General features: G+C 37.0%; 1 protein-coding gene across 19 annotated transcripts in view; it reads left to right on the forward strand.

Moving 5' to 3' along the window:
- The window catches only part of PARD3B (par-3 family cell polarity regulator beta), a 1,143,268-nt gene that overhangs the window by 691,593 nt on the left and 436,693 nt on the right, over positions 1 to 14,982 (forward strand). For all 19 annotated transcript variants that reach the window (XM_077154793.1, XM_077154795.1, XM_077154796.1 and 16 more), the window contains one exon: positions 2,498 to 2,683. In XM_077154793.1, the coding sequence (XP_077010908.1) occupies positions 2,498 to 2,683 (186 nt within the window). The remainder of the gene's footprint in view (positions 1 to 2,497; positions 2,684 to 14,982) is intronic.

The following is a 14,982-nucleotide window of genomic DNA, read 5'->3' on the forward strand; positions in this document are numbered from 1 at the left end:
CATTCAGCATATTGATTTTTTTAATACATTAGATAAGGGGACATTTATTTCTAAGAGAGGAAATAACTATGTTAACTACTGTAATAGCTTCCTTCACCATTGGGAAGTTTACTATTATTAGAGACCACAAATTACCACTTGAGACTGGTACAGCATAAAAATGTCTAAGACATTCCTTGAGTTGGGTGGAGAATGTAAATTGAATGACGTCTCACTGGGACTGTAGAAAGCTTCCTTGGAATTTCTTCTGACCAGGTCAAGTTATGGTCGTTCGCAGGAGTTGGGACACAGGGACACACACTATAGTTTGGCAGTTATGAGCCTGACAAGGAAGCCACATTGCTTGGGTTCCACAGAGCTCCACTGTTGACAGGTCTTGTGGACTCTAAGCATGCTACTTATCTGCTGTGTACTTCAGCTTCCTCATTTGTGAGATGGGCATGATAATAAACCTCATAGGATTGTTGTGAGGAGTTAGCATAATACATGTCAGGTGCTTAGAACAGGGCCACTGGTTTATTGTTTGTTAGTTTTTTATTGTCATATTTTTAGCTCTCAGGTGTCAAGGATTTAAAAAATATATATTGTGTCAAATCCAAAGATAACCTCCATGCCACCTCATCTCTGTCTTGTTTCTGCCACCTATGTAGTAAGTGAAAGGTGTTGGTGCAAGTAGTGGTTATTGATCTTATTAAGAATTAAACCCAATTGCTGAAAAAAGAAAGTTTAATTATAGAATAAGGTAGTTTGAGAATACTACTCAAACAAAACTGGTCCCTGTATACATTGTCAGGTAGATAAAAAAGCCAGGGAAACATTCTAGTTTTTCTCTTGAAATGGTATTCACAATCTTAAAATAAGAACAGCTGCTCTTTAATTTATACTTTAATTCAATGGAACTTTATTAAACTGAAATTAACCAAATCCCAGAGAGGGCTAGAAACAAATGATTATGAAATGCTAAGATTCTAAATTGGGCATTTTGAAGGAGTAATAGAAAGGCTAATAGTTTATATTTAGTGTTTAACTTTGACATGCCACTGGAAAAAAAGTGTGAATCAATTTGAATCAATGGAATTTGTTTCTTAGATGATAATATAATAATTTGGTAAAAAGAGCTAACCTGTAGGAGGTTTATTAAATTAAGTAATAAAGTTTCATTTCTTTGAAATAGCCTATTATCAAAATCTTTGCAGCTACCTTCATCTACAATAAAATTAAATGAAGGAACTATTCCTTTAAAAATTAGATGTCTGTTTTGTTTATTTTGGCAGCATTGAGAATGCCATGTCAGTGGACTGGTTATGATCAGACTTCTTAATCCTTTTCTAATTATGGGCCCTTTGCTACTTCTGACTTTATAGTTGTTATTTTGTAACTGACATTCAGATATTCACAGTAATTTTTAAATATGTAATTTTATATAAGAATCCCCTGAAGTGACCTTAGGATGAGAATCCCTTGACATAATTATAGAGAGGAAAGAACTACTGGCCTAGAATGAGTTGATGGTTTCCAGGGATAACTCACTTACAAATTTTTCAATTAAGTACCATGATAGAGTTTCACATTTCTACAAGCTTAAGAGGGATGCAGAGGGAGCACCTATAGAGATTACTATGTGGGCAATACTTTTCTATTCTTACTGCTACGTATTTGAAAACATTAGGGATCAAATATGATTAACCACATGCTTCTCCCCAGACCCCGTAAGCGTAAATGTGCCGTTTGCCACCATACTCTCTCTATATATAATTTTTTAGAACAACTGTGCTTGTGGCTAGGCATCATTTTCAAAGAGTACTTGAATATTTACTGTGCATGATTTGTTTAGGCTCAAAAACTGAAAATGAGTTCTACCACCCAAATATGCTGGCTTAAATATGAACTTTGACAAACTGAAATTTAATTCGCTGATATCCATTATAAATCATATTTCTCTAACTTTAAAAGGATATTTTATTTTTTTTCAGTATCCTCTCTTCTATTGAAAGTCTTTGCCAATAATATTGCCTACGTTGTAAATTATATGTTTAAAATACTGTAGGATCTATATTTCTCTGAAATTTTAACATATTTCTGCATTAAACTCTGTTTCTTCAGCTATAAAATGAATGTGTTAAAACTATATTATCTAAGGTCTTTTCTGGTACCTAAGATTCCTTAAATCTGATGTCCATCCTGCCTTTTAAATTATTGAGATAACTCTACTGAATCTTTAGGTGCTTATGGGATGGTTTAAATTACATGACTCTGCCTTAACAAATGATCCTCTTTGTTGACCATCACCAGATATTATTTCCAGAGAACTTCTCCCATTCCGTGAAAGTAGTGGTGCCTTCTTGCAGAAAGAGAGTGTTAGCCTTTGCAAGCTTACAACTTTTACACATCCAGTCATCCTGCCTTGTCAATTGGATGTGTGTTTGGCAATCTAAGAGTGTAAAATATTAATCTGCTTTCTACTGTCTTCTTTTTTCATATTCATTTTCCTCCACAGAAAGGAGAACCTGACTGCTATGCGCCCTCCCTGGAGACAACAGAGCAACTCACCTTCGAGATCCCCCTAAATGATTCAGGTTCAGCTGGTCTCGGGGTGAGCTTGAAAGGGAACAAATCACGAGAAACTGGAACAGACTTGGGGATTTTTATAAAATCCATCATTCATGGAGGTGCTGCTTTTAAGGTAAGTAGGAATGATCTTTGCACTGCAGCTTGAAGATATTCAGAGATATGCCTACTGGGCTTGGGGACTAGAAGCAGAAAATATCTAAAGACTTTAGATTACTGAGGCCTTCCTGCAGATGCAGGAAATGTATGTGTGAACAGACCTGGCAACCCAATTGGCTGTTTTCATACATTAAGTGGGTATTTTTATTTCCCAGAGATAGTTCTAGAAACCTATCATGATTGACATTCTTTTTTATATTCCTTTTATTACTCCGGTAGAATTCCTCAGAGTTTGTAGCCTGACAGAGTAGAACCTCAAAATATGCAATCAGAAAAAGAACACGTAAAACAAGTAAACATTAAAGGCAGCCAATAACAAAATTGTGCTTGCAAGAATGAAAATGCAGTGGAGCCTGAGAGTGATTGTAGTGCAAATTAAAGGTCATTTATCACATTTTATACACTTGAAGATAGCTGTGGTGCCAGGGATGCATATATGCTTTGGAATACTTGGAGAAGTTTATACGTTTCCAGAAAAAGAGAAAGAAAAGATTCCACCCTTTTACATGGAACGGACAATGTGATCATAGCTATTAACTTAGTGTAATAATTAAGGCCTGGGCTTTGGAACCAGATTGCCTGTGTTCAAATACAGCTCTGGCACTTACTAGTTGGCTTTAGACTTGAGCAAAGAACACGATGTGTGGAGCCCCTATTTACTCATATGCAAAATATGAATAATAAGTAATATCTGGTTCATGGAGTTGTGAGGATTAAGTCAATTAATAAATACAAAGTGATTGAATCAGTAAAGTGATTTTAGACTGGGAAATAAACACGTTTGCAGCTCTTATCATCATTACCGTCACCATCATCATCATCTCGTGCACTGGAATGAGACTTGTTTTTTTTTTTTTGCATGGGCAGGCACCAGGAAAATGAGACTTTTGAGTGTGAATCCTGCCTTAGCTACTCCCTAACTTTGTGAATTCAGACAAATTACTTGCCCTCAATATTCCTTCGTTTCCTCTTTTGTTCAGTGAGCGAAACTAATAGTATCTATGCCCTGCTGCTGTTCTGAGAGTTAAGAGAGAGAATACACTGAATTAGCATAGTGCCTATCATAAGCTTCCTATGAATGTTGGCTATTTTAGAATAATCTTGATAATTAATATTACGTGCCTTCTCCCAAGCAAAAGCCAAGAAGGTCAAGGTAAACTTTACAGAAACAACCCCAAGTCCTAGAATCCTGGCTTTATTGACGTATTTGTTCTCTCGCCCTTATTCCACTTTGTTTCAGGCCTGGACACTAAAGGTAATACGTTTTTTCCTTGGAAAATAAGGAATGTATTGTGGATAGGCAACTCTAACTTTGCTCATTGGATCCGTTAGTTTTTGTCACATAATAGCCACAGCATTTTGGTAGCTTTCGTCAGCAGGCCTTTATTTTCCTCGCAGCTCTGAAAGGCAGTCGGGGGTGCTCGATTCAGGCTGGGTGGCTCAGCATCCCGCTGTTGGTGTACAGATCTGAGACTGCGCCGTGCATTTTATGTGCTCCTTGGACCCAGGGTTAGCCAGAGCATGTACTTGTCAAGCCATGACGGAGCTGGCAGAGGACCAGCAGAACGGCGTGACACCTCTTAAGTCCTCTGGATTGGGACTGGCACACTGTCGCTTCCGCACACCTGCACACCACTGCCAGAGCAAGTCACACGGCCCAGTCCAAGGTCAAGGGATAGGGAAGAGCATGCCACCCATGAGGAGGCTGTGGAAGGGTGTGGGCACAGAGAAGGGCAAAGAACTGGGGCCAATCACTCAGTGCTTCACACTCCCCATTCTGGCTCAGGAATATAGAATCAAAAGCCAATGGGAAATCCTAGTTTAATCACAACAATGATTAGCATTTATAGAGTGCATAGAGTATGCTGGACACCATGGAAGTGTTTCACATGAATTTTTCTTCACATTCACATTGTGATATAATTATTATCTTGCATCTATCAAAGGGGAAACTACAGGTTATAGGTGTTAGTGCCTCTCCTATGGTTACATACATGGCTTAATTAGTTAAGCCAAGATTTGAACTCAGGCGGTGTCACTCTAGAGCTGTACTACACAGCAGCGCAATTAAGGTTCTTAGATATTATCTATCCATATTCCCAGAGAGCAGTCTGTTGCCCTGTAGTTGTTTTGTATCATTCTTATCACACTTAATCAAGCCACCTAAGCATGTGCTGTGTTTGCAGGTGAGTCTTTGGTCATGTTTGTGTATACCAGCTTGATATTAATCCTTTTATTCCTAATGACAGCTCTATTTGCAGAATTTTTATTCCAAGTAGAATTGAAAGAGATGGACTTTTTGGAAATTAAAAGCAAATATCTTAGCTTTTTATGGGCAATAACTTAAGCTCAAGCAGATATTGGTGAGCAGGTTTAATATGTATACACATGTTTGTATAAGTGAACATCTCCTTACCCAAGCAGTTTCTAACAGTCCTGTTTCTTGCAGAGAGATTTCACTTTCCCTTTATGTAAATTTCTTTCCTGACACTGGTCTGCTGAGTCAGACAATCGCACCATTAAAATCTGGACAGCATATTTATAGCTGATCTTAAACAGTAAGAGGCATCAATCATGGATTTAGCCTTGTTGTGAATGTTTAGTATCCATTTGTCTTGTTTACCTTTTGCAGTGTAAAGGGGTAAAGGCCTGAGCTTTGCCAGGGAGAAATCTGATTACCTAGGGGGAAAAGAAATATTTTTCGATTTTCCTTCTGCTGTTCCAATAATCCACTGATACTCCTTGGAAAATTGCCACCTGCTCTATGATTCAGGATTATGCCTTACAGAAATTGTTTTGAGACTTTGTTCCTGTGGCTGTTCAGAAGATACAAACGTAGCAGATTGCAGCATCCCTAGGGCAGGGGGTGATAAGCTTTGGGAATACCCATCTTAGCAGCTAGTCCTAGGTTTTTACCCAAAATCAACAAAATAGTCTTTCTAGTGGAGCAGATTCTTTTTCTCCTGGCCCTTCATATCAACTAATTGGTTCTCAAGGTGTTTTTCCCTTTAGGAAAGGTGGATTTCTGAAAACCAAACTGGTTTAAAAAGTGTGACCAAATTCTTTCTGTGGACGCTGCATGTTTTATTCTCCTGGGGGCTCCTGTTGGTGCAAACAAAACTAGGCTACTTTTTGCCAGGTATGAATCCCCTGAATGAATGTGACTATAATCGAAAGAAAGCCTTTTCCACCCCCACCCCCCCACCTCTCAGGCTACTGTTTTATATCATTTCATCACCTATTTGAGTTATTTTTAATAGAGATATAAAGATGTTCACCTACCTGAAAAAAGAGCATCCAGCTAGTTTAGGATTCACTCCCCAAAGTGAGTTCCTACTGTGGGGTTTGCTCAAAGGGCAAAATGAGAATAGTTTTATACTATTTAGAATTATCTAAATGCCTATTTTGTCTTAATATTTAAATTCTAGTTCCGCCTACTAGAAAGTAAAGCCCAGAAACTCTTGCCTTCTTATGACCGCCCTGCTTGCCCTTCAGGCTGCTTTTGCAGGGAGAGCTCTTTGAAGACCCTTCTGAGGCATGACGTAGAGCATTGGAGCTCTGTGTGCAAGGTGGCTTTTGGCCATAGCAGCCAAATCACTACTAAGCTGCTAAGATAAGCATTTGTAAATTCATTTTAGCTTATCATTTTCCCTAGGCAACTGCCCCTGAAGTCCTGTGCAATTGCTACCACAACTAAAATATACTAGATACAAGTATATGCATTAGCTTCTCATGAACCAACGACGACGATTGGAATGATGGTATGATGTTCATAAGGATGATTTTCTAAAATTCTATGTTCTTAGCTGGACTTTAACATGCATGTTTTGTTATTATTACTGTTAAGTTAAAAAGGCATTATCTTGGACGGGCCGCAGTGGCTCAGCAGGCAAGAATGCTCGCCTGCCATGCTAGAGGACCCGGGTTCGATTCCCGGTGCCTGCCCATGTGAAATTTAAAAAAAAAGAAAAAACCAACAACAACAACAACAAAAAGACATTATCTTTCTGCTGTAATAAAAAAACTTGAGAAAAATATTACCCTTTCCCCAAATCCACATAAAAATTACTTTTTTTTCTCTCCAGAGAAACACAAATGCAAGTCTTAATGAACGGCTTAAAGACCATAGGTATTTTCATCCTCATTTGTTAAACTTTTGAATTACGAGATTGTAGCTTTCCCTTACTTTGTCGTTGATACATTATATGAGGTGATTTTGTAAAGAGAAAATGGATTTTACATCTTGATTATACTCATTTAAACTGCTTATTTTCTACATTAAAAAAGAATCATTTTGGGGTGCACAGGTGGTTCAGTGGTAGAAATGCTTGCCTTTCATGCAGGAGACTCAGGTTCGATTCCTGGACCATACACTCCCCACCCACCCACCCCCAAAATCATATATAACTAGAACAGTACTTTAAATATATATATTTATGGAGGATATTCTCACACTGTAGTTCAAATTAAAATTCCCATGGTGTCTGTTATACTTGTTTTGAGTAACTTTTTTTATTTGACTACACTGACTATGGGAACAGAATCTTGTCTTATTGGAACCTTGAACTCATAACATAGAAATTAAATTTTGAAGAGATTATTACTAAGAAATAAAATGTCATATATTGGGTAGATTATTTAAGGGTTCTTAAACAGAGAGAATGAATTTTAAAATACCTGTTATTCTCCAGAAAATTAATTAGCTAGGCTTGTGCTTAATAAATAGTACTTGATGTTGATGGAATTAAAGAAAAATGCCTGACATAGTTAATTGCAAATGCATGTATTCAGAATATGAAATAGGCATAATTTAAGTCATTTTATACTTATATGTTTAGAAAATTTGGGATGCTCCCTCTGAAAGACAAATTTTATAATCGTACACTATTTAATAATGGGTAGATAAAGAATTTTAAGTAGTACAACCAGTCTTAATATTTAAAAAGAAATAAAATGTGAATTCTTGGTGAGCTAACTTTGAAGAGATTTTATGTAGCTCTAGAATTTCTGGGAATGTGTTGTTTGATTTCTTAGTAATGTGGAACATTTAACAGCATCTAAACTGTTTAACAGGAGTCCAATCTGATAGTGTAAGTAATTTCCACCTCCATCTCTGCCACTATCTATAAATCATACAGCAGATCTATAATTAATGAATTCAAAGGAAGATAAAAAGAGTAGCTTTTTTTTTTTCTCTCCCGCATGCAGAGGCACTGGGAATCGAATCCCGGTCTCCAGCATGGCAGGCAAGAAGTCTGCCTGCTGAACCACCGAGGCCCGCTCAGGATACTTCTTAAGGAAGACTAATGTTAAACAATTTCTTCACTATCCACTTAAGACTGATAATGTTTCTACTGGTAGGAGAACCTTGAGTATTATTCTCTGTAGCCAGTGTCTCCTAGGCTTTTTCCTCTGAAAAATGGACTACATAACCTAGATGTATAAATAGGTTCATTGCTACTCCTCAACTGTTAGAAGCCAAACTGTTAGAATCTTAAACCACAAACATGTGATACATGTTATAGGTAAGTAAAATCAGGAACTTTGCCAGGAAAGAAATTGTATTCTCTGTAGGCCTAATAAAAAATTACTAATTTAAACACGAGTAAACTATTTAGCAATTATGTTTTTCTAATTATTTTTAACCAGTTTCCTTTTTTTCAAAAAAACTGAAAATTTTCATATATGTTAAATCATGTAGTCAGGCTTATAATTTATGTATTTTCCATTGTAGTAACTATTTTTTTTATTTTTTCACATGGGCAGGCACCGGTAATTGAACCCAGGTCTCTGGCATGGCAGGCAAGAACTCTGCCTGCTGAGTTCCGTGGCCCGCCCTTTTTCTTTCTTTTTTTGGGTGTATGGTTCAGGAACCGAACCCAGGTCTCCCACATGAAAGGTGGGCATTGTAACCACTAAACCACCCGTGCACCCTTTCTTTTTTTTTTAACTATTTTTTTAAGTTTGAAATATAACATGACTTCTAAAACGTCACAATATCAACACCTATCATTGCTTTTTCTTGCACATCTTTATCACTTTTTCATTTTTATTTCATGCATGGAAATGTAAATAAGAAAGACGTTTGTACTATACTGAATACAGTTTGGGAAGGCTTTATTGTTTTGATGTGTTTTGTAGAGTCCATGATTGTTTTGTGGGCTTGCAAAAAAAATATGAGTTGGTAGTTCTAATCAGAAAGGAAATTATAGTATACAGAAGTTGGTTTACTGTGATGATAATTCTTAGGATCTGAAAATAGTATCTTTACCCCAAAAAGTTGTATCCTTCTTCATTATGGGTATTTGTAGCCTATATATGTGTATATATATATATATATATATATGATGATGATGAGTTCTAACTGTGGTCAGTTTGGTTCTGGGCACTCTGTTTTGGGCACTTTTTCCTAGTGACCAAAACTTCAAGCAATCTTAACATAAGCAAGAGCACAGTCCATACCAAAAGTAAATATAGAAAATATTCATCATTTTAATAAGCTGCCAAGGTTTCTGAGAGTCTAATCTGGTTAGATATTCATGAAGAATCTTCTCAATTCATATAAAACATGCAAGCATTAATAAGCTTTTATATCTGTTTTTTTAATTCAAGATAGATTGTAAGTAGAAAATCAAGAAGGGAATAGGAAGGGATAGGGAGAAAACTGAAATGAAAGGAGACAATGAAAGTGAAAGCAGGCACAGAATGGTGTTATTGCATAGTAGGCTAATGAATATTTGTGATGACTCTAAGGCAGAGCTTCTCAAATTTTTCTCCCTCAGGACATTATACAATTAAGTAGAAACTAGGTAAAGGTTAGAGGTTGTAGTGTATTTATTTATGCCCTATATTTTTCAGAAAATCATTTTAAATGAAAAGGATTGATATATTTTGAAAGCATTGTATCACAATAGTCTTTGATTATATATGTTTCGATGCTTTAGAAAGTACCCTTCAGTTATCCAGAGAAAACATCTCAATATGAGGCTTCATATGCCACAGATGTTATATAAATAGGATGTTGCTGGGACTTTGCTGATTTCTACCAGAGGATTACTGAATTGGATAAATAAATTTCAACTTTTGCAGCAGCTGAATAAGTGGCTGTATACCCAGTACATAGAAAGAAATCAAGTATCGCTTTTAGAAATACAAAGTTTCTCTGAACATATGCTGGCATATCCAAGCCAACTAGGCATATTCTGCACTCTCATAGATAGTTTGTAAATTAATTTATCCACTGTGGACAAAACTTACATCAGGTCCAAAGCACTTGAGTGAAGGATTCTCCAAGTGACTCAATTTAGCAAGCACTTCTTGAACATCTGCAGTAAGTCAGAAATATATGTTAGACTGGAGACAGAAAACTAAAAAAAAAAACTCATTCCATAATAATCTAGGGAAACTGAAATCATAATAAGTGAAATATATAAAATACTCTTATATGATAAAAGGTATGACCGATGCATATGAAAAATATCATGGAGTTGAGATGAGAGAGCCATTAAATTGATCTGGAAAGAAAACCATGCAGGGAAGGCAGATGCTGGACCTTTCTTTGAAGGATAAGTAGATATTCAACAGGTGAGCAGGAGTACAAAGGACAATTTGAACGTAAGAAGAGTTGACAAAGTCACCAAGACGTGTACACCAAGAAGCACAGTATTAGAAAACAAGGCTCTTGTTTGGGGAAGGAGCCCTGTTCATATGGGTTCAGACTGTTTTAGGGACAATGGGGTAAAAATTTTACTATATAGGTGTTCACAAGAACTTATGTGCATCCAGTTTTATCAATTTTCTTTTCTCCCCATCTTTGTTTTAAAAACTGAATTTGAAAATCTTAATTCATTCTTTTCCTTGCCTTCTTTTTTTTTTTTTTAAATGAAATTGCTTTAATCTGGAATGCAAGTGTTTTGTGTGTTTTGCAAAAGAATGGCAGGCCATGGAGTACCTTCAGGACTTTGAGAGCATTTGTTGAGGACACACCCTCCTCAGTCAGGTACCATCCTGCCTGGAGTTCCGTCCACCTCTAGACAACCCCAGATGTGCAGTCTGAAGTTAGGTTTTAGGATATGGGCTTTGGGTATTGAAAATATCCCAGGAGGCTTTACTGAGGCCCGTTTAAAAAAGGGCAGAGGCGAGAGCTGGCATTGGTCACAATTAATCATCTCAACACCCAGGCCTAATTTAAACTAGCCTTGGCCCACAGTCAGCTACCCCTGGGAAAGCCAACCCACTGTCTCGTGTGTTTCATGTTCTCCAGAGGCCAGCTCTTTGCCTTGAATTTCTTACTCTCCCTATCTTTAGAGATAAAGGGACCTTATAATTGCCAAAAAGGTAGAAATAGCCTTGCAGTATCGCCAGTATTCATGGCACAGATAGTACCCAGGCACCATTGAATACTGTAGGGGCTGATCCATGGGGTTGCCAGAACACCTGGGAATCATCGATATGCCCCAGAGGGCCCCTCAAACCTGAGAAATTATATCAAAAGTTTGGCATTTGTATTAATCAGTTGTTCTCAACCATGGGCGATTTTGTCCCTTAGAACATTTGGCAATGTCTAGAGATACTTTTGATTGTCACAACTGAGGGGGAGGAGGAGGTGCTGCTGGTGTCTGGTGGTAGAGGCCAGGAATTCTGGTAATCCTCAAACAACGCCCATAACAGCCCCCTAAAACAGAGAACTACCTGGCTCAAATTTGCAACCGTGAAGAACCCTATGTGAATATTTATTTTGCTTGTTTGTTTTTTGGAGGGAAGCACGTGGGACCAGGAATTGAACCCGGGTCTCCTGCTTGGCAGGCAAGAATTTTACCACTGAACTACCCTTGTACCCCCTAAATATTGATTAAGAGGTGAGGATCCATAGCTTTTGTTAGCTTCTCAAGGGCGTCTGAGGTCCCATAAAGGTAAAGAATCATGAGTAAAGTGTTTGAGAACATGGATTCCAGAGTGACGCACACAATTCAAATCTGCTTCTGAAAGCATGACTTGCAACTATGTGATGATATTGTGAATTACTGATTATATATGTAGAATGGAATGATCATATGTTAACAATGTTTGTATTTCTTTCTTGTCATATTTTTTTTTAATTTAAAAATTAATAATTTTTTTTTAAAAAAGCATGACTTGCAACAATTAATTTAATATTGCTGAGTCCCAGTTTCTTCTTTTATAAAATGGGAGCGGTCATCCCAAATGTATAGGATGGATAGAATAAGAATTAAATTGTCTAGTGCATGTAAAGGTATTTTTTAAGCACAATGACTACACAGACCAGAAACTCATTAAATAATTATTGTTAATAATTATCATGCTTTTAATCATCACTAGGAATCTGATTTTATAAGGGACATATCAATCATAATGGGTAATATCTTAGACTTCAGGGACACATAGACCTGGCCGTGCCAGTACCCTTTGATCTGGCCTAGGACAAGTCAATTAATTTCTCTGAACCTACATTTTTGTATCTCTTCAATGGAGAATAGTATCACTTGCACAGGGCTGTTGAGAAAAATGAATGAAAGAATGTATGAAAAATATTTGAACAAGTAATGACTTGTATTCAGTGTTCAGTAAAAGAGAAATGCAATCCTCAAGCATCTTGCCTCCTAGTCCACTCTCCTTCCTACTGCATTAGAACTAGATTAGGGCGCATGAGAATTGAAACCATCCCAGGGTATGAGACAACCTAAATCTTGTACCAGTTTTCATTTGTCCTAAATTGCTCTGAGGAAGTTATTTTTTTATCTATCTTACTCTGTTCCCCTTTCTATTTTTAATATTAACATTGCTTTTTGGAAATTCTCTTTGCCCCCCTGCCTAGCTTGAGAATGGATAGAATTAGTTATGGAGAATGCTAGTGGTTGAGATCAGAGCTTTATTGCTCAGGAGTCTAATTGGAGCAAGGTAGGAGGGAAAGGGATTTTTTCTTTAGCCAACTCAAGCATGACCTGTGCTTTTAATGAACCAAAAATCTTAGAATTACTGAGTAGCATACCTGGATAGTTGGAATCACATTAAAAATTGAGTTGATGAGAGTATTCTCTTGCCCGAGTATTTACTTGAATATAATAGTAAAATAAAAAAGGAGGCTATAAAGGCTCCTTTACTTGGTCAGAATTACTCCAGTGCCCCCCCCCAACCACCACCACCCCCAAAAAAGGATATAAACAAATTTTAAGGACAGTTGATGAGTTTGCATAATGAGCTCTTCATTGGATCAACTGCTTTTAGGTGAAAACTAGGCATGGATATGCATGTATGTATTTATAGATGGGTAGGTAGTAGACACAATTGTTTCCTTATCCAATTTGCTTCCTTATTTTGCCGTCTCATAGCCCAGTCTCCTGTCTCTGTGTTTTCTATCACGTGTCTCTGACTTTCATGTACAGATATCTTCCAGGAGACGTTTGGTGGCATGTTGTCCTTTCTCATTTTTTTTTTTTTTTTTTTTTTTGCTATATGACTTTTTTTTTTAATTTTTTTTTTATTAACGGAAAGAAAAAAAAAGGAAATTAACACAACATTTAGAAATCATACCGTTCTACATATGCACTCAGTAATTCTTAACATCATCACATAGATGCATGATCATTGTTTCTTAGTACATTTGCATCGGTTTAGAGGAACTAGGAACACAACAGAAAAAGATAAAATGTTAATATAAAGAAAAGAAATAAAAGTAGTAATAATAGTAAAAAACAACAACAACAAACAAACCAACAAGCAAACAAAAACAAAAAAAACCCTATAGCTCAGATGCAGCTTCATTCAGTGTTTTAACATGATTACTTTACAATTAGGTATTATTGTGCTGTCCATTTTTGAGTTTTTGTATCTAGTCCTGTTGCACAGTCTGTATTCCTTCAGCTTCAATTACCCATTGTCTTACCCTGTTTCGAACTCCTGCTGAACTCTGTTACCAATGACATATTTCAAGTTTATTCTCGAATGTCCGTTCACATCAGTGGGACCATACAGTATTTGTCCTTTAGTTTTTGGCTGGATTCACTCAGCATAATATTCTCTAGGTCCATCCATGTTATTACATGGTTCATAAGTTTATCTTGTCTTAAAGCTGCATAATATTCCATCGTATGTATATACCACAGTTTGTTTAGCCACTCGTCTGTTGATGGACATTTTGGCTGTTTCCATCTCTTTGCAATTGTAAATAATGCTGCTATAAACATTGGTGTGCAAATGTCCGTTTGTGTCTTTGCCCTTAAGTCCTTTGAGTAGATACCTAGCAATGGTATTGCTGGGTCATATGGCAATTCTATATTCAGCTTTTTGAGGAACTGCCAAACTGCCTTCCACAGTGGTTGCACCCTTTGACATTCCCACCAACAGGGGATAAGTGTGCCTCTTTCTCCGCATCCTCTCCAGCACTTGTCATTTTCTGTTTTGTTGATAATGGCCATTCTGGTGGGTGTGAGATAATATCTCATTGTGGTTTTGATTTGCATTTCTCTAATGGCCAGGGACATTGAGCATCTCTTCATGTGCCTCTTGGCCATCCGTATTTCTTCTTCTGGTAGGTGTCTGTTCAAGTCTTTTTCCCATTTTGTAATTGGGTTGGCTGTCTTTTTGTTGTTGAGATGAACAATCTCTTTATAAATTCTGGATACTAGACCTTTATCTGATATGTCGTTTCCAAATATTGTCTCCCATTGTGTAGGCTGTCTTTCTACTTTCTTGATGAAGTTCTTTGATGCACAAAAGTGTTTAATTTTGAGGAGCTCCCATTTATTTATTTATTTCTTCAGTGCTCTTGCTTTAGGTTTAAGGTCCATAAAAACTGCCTCCAGTTGTAAGATTCGTAAGATATCTCCCTACATTTTCCTCTAACTGTTTTATGGTCTTAGACCTAATGTTTAGATCTTTGATCCATTTTGAATTAATTTTTGTATAAGGTGTGAGATACGGGTCTTCTTTCATTCTTTTACTTATGGATATCCAGTTCTCTAGGCACCATTTATTGAAGAGACTGTTCTGTCCCAGGTGAGTTGGCTTGACTGCCTTATCAAAGATCAAATGTCCATAGATGAAACGGTCTATATCTGAGCACTCTATTCGATTCCATTGGTCGATATATCTATCTTTATGCCAATAACATGCTGTTTTGACCACTGTGCCTTCATAATATGCCTTAAAGTCCGGCATCGCTAGACCTCCAGCTTTGTTTTTTTTCCTCAAGATGTTTTTAGCAATTCGGGGCAACCGGCCCTTCCAGATAAATTT

This window comes from Tamandua tetradactyla, chromosome 3 (genome assembly GCF_023851605.1).
Source record: "Tamandua tetradactyla isolate mTamTet1 chromosome 3, mTamTet1.pri, whole genome shotgun sequence".
Lineage (NCBI taxonomy): Eukaryota > Metazoa > Chordata > Mammalia > Pilosa > Myrmecophagidae > Tamandua > Tamandua tetradactyla.